The sequence below is a fragment of the Branchiostoma floridae genome, chromosome 3, assembly GCF_000003815.2.
Source record: "Branchiostoma floridae strain S238N-H82 chromosome 3, Bfl_VNyyK, whole genome shotgun sequence".
NCBI lineage: Eukaryota > Metazoa > Chordata > Leptocardii > Amphioxiformes > Branchiostomatidae > Branchiostoma > Branchiostoma floridae.
In genome coordinates, this window is record NC_049981.1 from 309,221 (window position 1) to 320,521 (window position 11,301).

The window sequence follows — 11,301 nt, forward strand, 5'->3', positions numbered from 1 at the left end:
AAATCCGGCCCGTAAGATTTGATACTTGTATTGAATACGTCAGGGTGTAAGCTATTTAAATTACACTTACAAGTTCACGGGCTACGTTTAGATAAGTAGCAAATTGCTCTACAAGCAGTATAGCAGCCGATTTTAGCGCCCTCTATGCTTGCCGATTTCTTATCAATTAGATCGCTCTAGTTCATTGATTAAATCCGGCCCGTAAGATTTGATACTTGTATTGAATACGTTAGGGTATGAGCTATCTGAATTGCACTTACAAGTTCACGGGCTACGTTTAGATAAGCGGCAGATTGCTCTACAAGCACTTTAGCAGCCGATTTTACGCCCACCACCCATGCTTGCGTATATCCTATCAGTTAGTTCCCCTCTAGTTCATTATTTAAATCCGGCCCGTAAGATTTGATACTTGTATTGAATACGTTAGGGTATAATTTATCTAAATTGGCCTCACAAGTTCACGGGCCACGTTTAGATAAGTAGCATATCGCTCTACAAGCCGTATAGCAGCCGATTTTACGTAAGTACACTCACTCCGGTAGGTGTCGCTGCTGGAGTTTTTTAAAATTTTGCTGTTATTTGCTAAACTAAGAATTACAACTTAACGATAACAAACTCAAATTGTTGGAAAAATACTATTTTATAACTTTTGTCAACGCTAACGTTGAAAAATGTGTTCAATTGGGCTAAATCGTAAAAAAAAATAAAAATACTTGTAGTCGAATCGGATGCTACCTTTCCTCTAGGTCAAAATCGGCTGCTAAAATCGGCTGCTAAAATCGGCTGCTAAATGGGCTGCTAACTTCAGCCCGGTTAACTTGTCTGAGGGTTAAGATGAAATCCAAATGTTGCTTGTAGACATGTTTTATCATTCAATGGATTCATAGGTTAAAAAGCTCAAACTTCTCGTCTTTTTGTACAGTTATCCGTCTATATATATTTTCCCATCTTCAATTTTTCAATCATCGGTCACTTTTCATCATTGTATACAACATGCGTTCAGTGACCTTTCCCCATCCAGGATCCGCATCCACTCATTGTCATTCATCCGTTCACCCTTCTTTCTTCATCTTCCACTCATTTATCATTCCTTTCCCATTCTGCCTATTTTTTTATCCTACACGCATTTCTCCTTCTGTCGAATCCGAACCTTCCTTTTTCTTTTCCCATCCGACATCTTTCACTCATTCATCCTTTATCATCATTATGTTTATTAATCCGTCCATAAAAATTTTTAATTCTGCATTTTTCTCTTATCTATTATTCTTTCATCATTCTGTTCATTCCTTACCTCATCCATCCTTTTTCATCTTCCATCTTCCAAAATCTACCCTTCTTTGATTATTCTCTCCATCCATCCGTCCTTCCCTGTCATCCATGTTCCATTTGTCTTAACTTCTTGCGTCATTTGTCAATTCACCCATCTCTTTCCATTCCTATCTTCCATTTGTCTTTTTTTCTTTTATCATTCTGTCTATCATCATCATCCGCTCTTCAATTTTACTATCATCTATCGTCCACCCATCTGTCATAAACTTTCTGTTTTTACATCAAGCAAATTTTGTCTATATTTTCTCGTTTCATTAATTGGTCTATCCATCCGTCCATCCTTCTTTTCCCATCCTCCTACTTCCACTTATTTATCCTTCTTTCATGATTCTGTCCTTTCGTCATCTTTTTCCATTCCTCATCTTCCACTCATTTATCCTTCTTTTATTATCATGTCCATCCATCCGTCCATCAATTTTCCCATCATCCATCTTATCTGTACTTTAATGATTCTGTCCTTTCATCATCTTTTCAGATACCTCATCTTCAACTCATCCATCCTTCTTTTATTATCATGTTCATCCATCTGTCCTTCCTTCTCTTCACATCCTCCATCTTTAACATACCTATCCTTCCTTAAAGATTCTGTCCTTTCATCATCTTTTCCCATTCTCATTTTCAACTCATTCATCCTTCTTTTATTATCATGTTCATCCATCCGTCCATCAATTATCCCATCATCCATCTTATCTGTCCTTTCATCATCTTTTCCCATTCTCATCTTCAACTCATTCATCCTTCTTTTATCATCATGTTTATCCGTCCGTTTCCCATCTTTTTAACATTCTCCATCATCAACAAACCTTCCCTTCTTTCATGATTCTGATCACTTATCGTCTTTTCCCATCCCTCCTCTTCCACTCATTCATCCTTCTTTTATTATCATGTTCATCCATCTGTCCTTCCTTCTTTTCACATCCTCCATCTTTAACATACCTATCCTTCTTTAAAGATTCTGTCCTTTCATCATCTTTTCCCATCCCTCATCCTCCACTCATTCATCCTTCTTTTATTATCATGTTCATCCATCCGTCCATCAATTATCCCATCATCCATTTTATCTGTCCTTTAATGATTCTGTCCTTTCATCATCTTTTCACATACCTCATCTTCAACTCATTCATCCTTCTTTTATTATCATGTTCATCCATCTGTCCTTCCTTCATAATTTTCATATCCTCCATCTTTATTTAACATACCTATCCTTCTTTAAATATTCTGTCCTTTCATCATCTTTTCCCATTCTCATCTTCAACTCATTCATCCTTCTTTTATTATCATGTTTATCCGTCCGTTTCCCACCTTTTTAATATCCCCCATCATATTCAAATCTTCCCTTCTTTCATGATTCTGTCCTTTCATCATCTTTTCCCATCCCTCCTCTTCCACTAATTCATCCTTCTTTTATTATCATGTTCATCCATCTGTCCTTCCTTCTTTTCACATCCTCCATCTTTAACATACCTATCCTTCTTTAAAGATTCTTCCTTTCATCATCTTTTCCCATTCCCATCTTCCACTCATTCATCCTTCTTTTATTATCATGTTCATCCATCCATCCTCCCATCTTTCTCATCCTCCATCATCAACAAACCTTCCCTTCTTTCATGATTCTGTCTACTTATCATCTTTTTCAATCCCTCATCTTCCACTCTTTCATCCTTCTTTTATTATCATGTCTATCCATCAGTCCATCCATCGTTTCCCATCATCCATCTTATCTGTCCTTTTATGATTCTGTCCTTTCATCATCTTTTCCAATCCCTCATCTTCCACTCATTCATCCTTCTTTTATTATCATGTTCATCCATCTGTCCTTCCTTCTTTTCACATCCTCCATCTTTAACATATACCTATCCTTTTTTCATGATTCTGTCCTTTCATTATCTTTTCCCATCCCTCATCTTCCACTCATTCATCCTTCTTTTATTATCATGTTCATCCATCTGTCCTTCCATCCATCGTTTCCCATCCTCTATCATCAACATACCTTCAGTTTTTTTGTATATTCCTCTGCCCATGTATCTTTTCCAATCCTCCATCTTCCACTCATCACTCTTTTCATCTCTTCTCATTCCGACCACTTTTCTCATTCTGACCATTCTTCTGGATTTTCTGTTAAAAAAGAACACTGAGAACAGATATGTGAGACCATGACTGCTGCTTTATTCCGTATGTACAGAACTCTAGATGTTTTCAAGTTTCATCACAAAATATCACAAAGTACATCTTGCCAATCTTAATCTTACAACACAGTAAACAAGAGACAATAATTCACTTGTCAACAAAGATACTGCTGTTCTACGTGTTCATTGTCGAGTTACTCGTTTTAGTGTAGATTATGGTGTACAGACACAGCTTACAAACATCAATTGTACTCAGATCACTCCTCCACAAATACAATCATGTTTGTACAAAAATATAAAGATCTCCCCAAATCCAGCCTTTGATAGAGAAATACTGTACTGTAAGTTATTGATATAATTCTAGGTGACATGTGAATTGATAAGTGAACTACGTCACATTGAGCACGGTGTCCTTTTTAATAAGCCATGTTACGTTAACTCTCATAATGTGACGGTCGTATGACACCCCGCGTAATTATAAAAGTTGACGCTGTCTCTTTCCAATCACCGTCTAGACTTGTTTACCCTTACAAGTACTCATGCGCACGACAAGTAATTGTGGGTAATATGTCAAAGGTGAAGGTCCATGAGATATACACAGAACACACCTGGACAGTTATGCAAATTGCGACACCGGTGGAGGCGAGAACTGTTTACAATATGGACTTCACCTTTGACATATTACCCACAATTCCTGTTTCTGCGCACGCGTACTTTTTCGGATGAACAAGCTGAATGCAGATAACAGATGCGTATACGATCCATAGACACTCCAACAAAGTAAATCAAGATGTTTTGCAAGCGAGGATCTCTCTTATCTCTCCCCAGTTAAACACAGACTGTCAGCTAACTCAAGATGTTTCCAGTTTTGTTGGTTGAAAATGTTCTATGTCATTTTCTTTTTCCTTTCCTCAACAAGACGTTTTGTTGGAGTGGCTCAAACTGCCCAATTAGAACCTTTTTTTCCATGAACACATTTCTCAAGGTTCTAGCTTAAAGATGATATAGTAGGGTTCATAGTGGGGTATTCAGATATTCAAAAATTTCAAATCAAGGTATTATGCTGTAAATTACTTGATGTCAACATTAGTTAATGTGACTTTTAGATTCCAAAATTTAGAGTAAAATTTGTAAGTTACTGACCGTCCCTCAATATAAAAGAAATAGACAAAAACACATTTTTAGATTTTCAGTGCCAGTGTTGTGCACAAACCACTTCAGGTATATATCATCGAACAGGGGAGAGTATGTTAAATGCTTATTGAAATGATTAATTTACCTAATTACGAAACAATTATGTCTTGTGGAACTCACATTAGAATTTCTGGGTATCATTGCAATTTCTGAATATTTTCGTACTTTCATTTTAACTATGAGCCCAAAGATGTTATCTTTTTTCCATCTGTTATCTGCCAACTATTACACCAAGCATATACAGATGATACAGATATTAAAATTATGTCTAGTATCTACTTAAGCTGAGAAGAAATAGAATAAGAAGAGCCAAACCACAATGACAGAAAGTTAACTATACTGATTGTGAATGAAGTACCGAAATAAACGTGTCTAAAGAGGTTGAGGATATACTGTATTAAGAAGCAGATTAAAAAAAAATCATTATTAGCAAAGTAGAGTCCATGTATATATTAAAAAAACAGGGAAAGAAAGAGAGATATACTATATTTGATTAATCTTGAATATATAAGAAGGAGAGAATAGAAGAGTTTGCCATATGATGGAATTAATGAAATATGAAAATACAGTCTGAGTTACTAAGCAAGCTTATAGTTCAAATCACAAAAGAACAAAGTTTAGCAGGAGAGGCTGTCCTAATGCTAGCATGGTGATAAAAAAAATGTTTACTTTATGTTATAGAGTCTATTCTAATGTTTATATGATTATTGGGAGTATGGTAATGTTTAAAACACCGTTTAAGCTTAGATGGAGAGCCCATGCTGTCTACGTTCCTATATAAATGCTTGCATGATTATTGAGGTTATGATAATGTTTAATACACCGTCTAAGCTTATGTTGAAAAACAAGTACGATTTTGTTGGTACGGCTACTAGGATTATGATTGTGTTTATGTTATGTGCTAATTAGTATATCGTCTAATCTTAGATGGAGCTCCTACTTTAGTGTTGTTAAAGTGATCGGGATAATGTTTATAACACTACCTAAGTTTGAAGAGCCTATACTATTTTTGTATTATGATTGGAATGGTTATAATGTTTACCACGTATACACCGCCTACGTTTTACTAGCTATATAATTGTTGACTTGATGCACTAAGTTCAGTTATGGAATCTTTACTATTGCTGGTACTATGATGATTTGAAAGACAATTAAATCGGCAATGTTTTGAAGACTTGTTGATACCAAATAATGGTGTTAAGGGGGCCGGGGATGTAGCTTTGCAGATAAACGTTCGCAATATCTGCTACTTCGATGTGTAATTTAGGTTAAGTCTGTCAGATTCAATGTCTCTGTTCCATTCTGGGTAATTTGTAACCGTAGCTACTTTATGACTTGTTACTTTACATCGATGACACGACGCTTTGAATCTAGAATTCTATGTTAAAACACAATGATACGGTATCACTGATGAAGAAATATGATTGAAAGTTAGTTTATAGAATATCCCTTTATCCTCGGTTTACATTGTGTTGAATCTTCTTTAGATCTGGAAATATGGGGGTTTGAATATTTGTCAAAGATAAGCACATTCCAAGATAGGCAGGATTTTTGCTCCACCAGACTTTCTAACTGTCAGGTAGAAATGGAAGGATTCCATAACATTGAATTTATATTCGAATTCAATTCATTTTGTGTTTAACCTTAACGTGCCAAAATCTTCCCTCAAACGACAGTTATGTTTTAAACATTGTTCCAAAATGATGCTTTCTTTACGTTTTATTGGATTTCATCGTAATTCTATAAAGTTATAAGGAAAAGTTGTTGTAGTTTTGAATTACGTTTCCACATTTTCAATGTTTTTCCGAATGTAGAGTGGCCCCTTTTGGTTAGAAAGGAACCTGACAAATAGAAAGACCGGGAGGAGCATCGTTAGCCTTTTTGAAACTGGTAGAAAGAAAACAACTTATGCTTTGGTGTCCTCTGTGCCAGTCTTGTTCTTGTTCCCCCAAGCCTGGAATGCGTAGTTGTCCAGTCCTAGTAGAGACAACAAAGTGCTAATTAAGTAAAACGGTTCTGCAATTCAAATACACTGACGAATAAGAAGAACACGAAATCGGTAATACAAATGGTATCCAAAGTGCACTAGTACGATTGTCAAAATGCATTTAGACATCTTGAAGTGACGAGTGACAGTGTATTCTGATAAGGACTTTGCAAGACATCACAATACTAGGCCTTCAATATGACCAGTGAGAGGAGAGTATGATTTCCTGCAGCTACAGGTAGTAAGATGAGAATTCGAAGAATGTCATAGAATGGGATACTTCATGAGCAATGCCAACAACCGTTATCACGTTGATAAAAATTACATCGATCCAGGTACTGACTATGATGGTCTCAAACGCTGCCTTGTGATCTAACGCCTGATAAAACACAAATGTCCCTTACCGACAGTGTCGTCCTCACGTTTCTTGCTCCCCGGAGTCAGGCCTCCCCGTTTCTTCACCACAACAGCGGCCACGATCAGCAGGGCCATGACTCCAGCAACTCCAACAACCGCTCCGACCAACGTACCCACAGGGACTCCGGCTGACACTGTGGTACAGAAGATATGGTAAAACTTTGACTTAATTCTAGCTTCAGCTGTGATGTATGTTAAAACATACTTCGACAAGTTCTTTCCCTATCAAGAGTCAATTCCGAGGCTCTATGTAAGTACCATGTAGGCATCATCTAAGACAGAATAAATCCAGACAAGGCTTGCACGTAGCCTTAAAAGGAACCCCTACTTTAAGAGCCTTCACTTGGTCTTCGAGGTTATATCCAGCGTGTAGTATCGTGTGTATGGATACATGTATACTGTATGAAATGTGTAAGATATTACATTCCCCACTAATGTGCTTACGACGATGAAACCTGAAATAGCCAATGTGTATCTCTTCCCCTTGATGTTGGTGGAAATGTGCTTCATAATTTACCTGTTCCTGCATCTTCTTCGAACTGTAGGCGGAACGGTCCTTGGGTGATGTCCGCCTGGTGGTCCCGGCTGCTCTCCCGGCGAACCCTGCCCTCCGCCCCGTCCGAGACGGCCCGCCTACGCCGTGTGGCTGGGATACAGCCCTGGCTGCACCGGGAGTCAGGGTCGTCCTTGAAGCAGATGATCATGGTGCAGTGGAAGTACACCTGGGGAAGGATAGAATAAAACTGAAAATAGGTTCGTTCAAAGCACAGCCATTTCAAGCTCTCTATCAAGGAGATAGCGGTAAATATTGGTTTTGAAGGCTTGAGGATTGTATACGAGCGGGAAAAGTTTTCATTGACAGAGGTCCATAGTTAGGCAGTCCGAGGAAAGAAACTGTTGCTATAGAAGGACATTGGAACTGGTCATTGAACGGTGTCACGATGTAAGCTGGAGGAGAGTCCGGTGTTACACTGAAAGAATATCAATTGTTACCTTATTTCCACTTCTTTGTAGGATATCATATTCAAGAACCAGTAAATAAACCCATATTTAGTTTTCTGCTGGGAAAAGTGTGTCAGATGAGCCATTCCAACCATCACCTAGCATTTTAAACCATTTGTATTTTCCCCATTTTCCTGCCACCACAGAAATGGCATCATTCAAACATATTTTACCAGGCTGGGATCAAGAGCATTTGGGAACGTGAAGGCCTCCACGCTGTAGTACAGGGCCTTGTCATTAGAAAGGCCGTTGTCCTTCTGTAGAGTTTCATCAACCTCACAGCTGTTAAGTCAGTAACAACAATTATTTTGGAATCATTTCCACTCATCGTACATGGGACTATAATTGTTAATCGACCACACAAATGACCAAATAAGAAGTTAGTTTAGCATAAACTATTAAACAACAAACCGGACAACCCGATAATCAATCTACCAATCAATCAACTAGTAAGTCTGTAATAGAAAAGGCATTGCTATTGGTCTAATCAACCAATCAACCAAAATATCAATCGACCAACCAGGCAACCAAATGACCAACTTGAACCAACTTGATTGACTAACTTGGTAGCGTAACAACCGATAAGTGAACAAATCGCAACTAATTAATTCACTAGCTGTCGTCGAAATCAATTAGCAAACGTACGAACAGTCAGCCGAATTCGATGTACCAATCAACTAGACAACTAACCTATGCATCAGAAGCAATCAAACAGCTAAGAAAGTAGATAATCTACCTACAAAGATCAACCAACTAATAAAATGAACGAGCAAGCTCAAACAGTCAAAGCCTGGTTCAGACATACCCATCTGTGATGATGTTGACCCTTGGAGAGTCGTAGGGGTCGGTGGTGGGGGTGGAGACACAGTCACGTGCAAACAGCTCCAGGTTGTCCAGTGGTGACGTCACGCTCAGGCCGAAGTTCAGACTGTCAGACGGTGTGACCTGGGGTGTTCATATACAAGTTCTATTTATCTTGCTATACTTACATATAAACACTTTGCTCTTGAATAAGGCTTGTATCCTTTTTGCTTTTCTTCGCCATTGATTCGTAGATGTCTTTCTTTCCTATCATTGCCAGGTCACAAAATTACGATGATGTTATACCGAAAACGTTCAAACTCGAATGCAAAGTTCCTGACCTGAATAGGGAAGTCTTCTGAGTCGTAGCTTGCACTGTAGTCTGCTGACGTGTACATGTGCATATCCATGATGAAACTGTTGTTAGCATCAACGATTTGAACACTGCAAATCAAATTGAGACTCTTGTTAAAAGGAAGGAAACCAAAACGCGCCGTAGCGTAAGAGAGAAGCAACTCGTTGCAGCGCCAAAACCTTTACCATGGAAACAAGGGTGACTCCAGGGATAAACAATTCAATAATAACTTCAATCTGTTACTGAATGAAATAATGGATTTAGAACGTCTTTGCATGATTCTGTGGGTATAATACACGAGCTACAATTCGAAACTTGTGTTCCCCTGGCTACAAGCTCTGTCAAAACGGTGCATCAACTTTGACAAGACTTAGCACTGAGCTTCTCAATCGGACGATAGGACAGTGTCAGGACAAGAATACAAGGGACTTCACACAAACTCATGACTATTAAGTTTAGAAATATAACATTTTCAGATTGAAATGAATGAGGACTCATTCGTCAGGTCGAGATCTAGACTTTGGGCAATCTATTATCTGGTTATTTGATTTTTTATATCAGGACAAAAAAAAATTGCCTCATTCAGCAGTATAGTAATAGTCTGTAGACATTTCATTGTTAGCACAAGATTGCTGAAAATCTTAATTCTCAATCAGATGTTGAACATAGTCTTCTTCATGTTTAAGCGAAGCAGCAAATGGGCCTTACCGAGGAGACGGGATGTTGTACATGATGGGCCCCCCTGAAACATCGTACTGACGGAGGAACTCGCACTGGAAGGGCAGGCTTATTGGCTGGTTACGTACAGCACCGTTCTCGTGAGTCACTTGGTTAGCGATGGCTTCGTTGGAGAAGATGAACTTGTCGTCCCCTGAGGTCTTGGGGAAGAGCAATATAAATGTGCATCAGTTAGATTTTAACAACGGTTTCGAAAAGGATTGAAATATAACAGAGCAAGAGACCTCAAAGCTGTTAACTCTTCTCCCCAAAAAGCACTTCTCAGCAAATTCTTATGGACCATGTCAACTTACCACTTTCAAACAGATCAAACTAAATAAAAAATAAACAAAATGTTCCTAAGCTTGCCTCTTTTTATGCTCTTCTTGAAGATTTAGATAACTTCTCACAAATCTCTGGACTTGATTTAAATGTTGAAAATGCAAAATACTTAGAATTGGCTCTTTGAGAAACATCAATTTCAAATTACCTACCCATCTACCTTTCCAATGGATAAATGGGGATGTCAAATTGCTAGGTATACATATAACCGAGGATATAGACTCTATCGTTGATTTGAATTTCAAGCCTGATTTTAATAAATTAGATAGAATTTTATATCCTTGGAAAGGGAAACAATTATCCTTATTTGGCAAAATAGCTGTAATTAATTCATTAATTGTTCCACAGTTCACCCACCTTTTTCAGGTTCTCCCAATGCCAGACAAACAGTTATTTATACAGTATGAGCGGAAAATTTTCTCTTTCATCTGGAACGGAGGGCCTGAAAAAGTTGGCAGGAAAACTATTCATAACTCTATTGAAGATGGTGGTCTAAATCTCATTAATCTATATGCCTTTGCAATTATAATAAAAGCTTCTTGGGTTCCCAAATTGTACTTTAATCAGGATTTGTTCAGTGCATGTATTTTAAGAATGCATCCAGCATTTTATTCGAATTTATTTCCTTTCTTTCAGCTTAAGTCTATACAGCACCTTAAGTTAAGGCCTTTTCTAAGTGAAGTGTTAATGGCATGGTACACATACCAGTATAAGACCCCCACAGGCAATGCTGATATTAAAAAACGATTATTGTTTATGAATGCCAATATCCTTATTAATGATATACCTGTTGTATATAATGCATTCATCAATAGAAAACTTGTATTTGTAAATGATATTTTGAATTCCAATGGTATTATTATGTCTTACCATGAATTCTCCAGAAAGCATGGAACAATTTGTGATCAGTTTAGATACAACCAATTGATCTCTGCAATTCCTAACGAATGGAAATCAGTGCTATGTAACAACTCTCCAGAGCAAGTGTGCATCCCTGTAATGCAGAATAATACATGGTTAAAACAGATGAA

General features: G+C 37.8%; 1 protein-coding gene across 1 annotated transcript in view; it reads right to left on the reverse strand.

Moving 5' to 3' along the window:
* Window positions 1-3,473: 3,473 nt before the first annotated feature.
* The window catches only part of LOC118410979, a 30,524-nt gene continuing 22,696 nt past the window's right edge, over window positions 3,474-11,301 (reverse strand). Inside the window, exons 9-15 of the mRNA XM_035812967.1 lie at window positions 9,920-10,089; window positions 9,198-9,300; window positions 8,861-9,000; window positions 8,229-8,337; window positions 7,571-7,775; window positions 7,041-7,187; window positions 3,474-6,626 (exon numbers count right to left, since the gene is read on the reverse strand). Coding sequence (XP_035668860.1) covers window positions 6,556-6,626; window positions 7,041-7,187; window positions 7,571-7,775; window positions 8,229-8,337; window positions 8,861-9,000; window positions 9,198-9,300; window positions 9,920-10,089 — 945 coding nt within the window. The 3' untranslated portion in view covers window positions 3,474-6,555. The remainder of the gene's footprint in view (window positions 6,627-7,040; window positions 7,188-7,570; window positions 7,776-8,228; window positions 8,338-8,860; window positions 9,001-9,197; window positions 9,301-9,919; window positions 10,090-11,301) is intronic.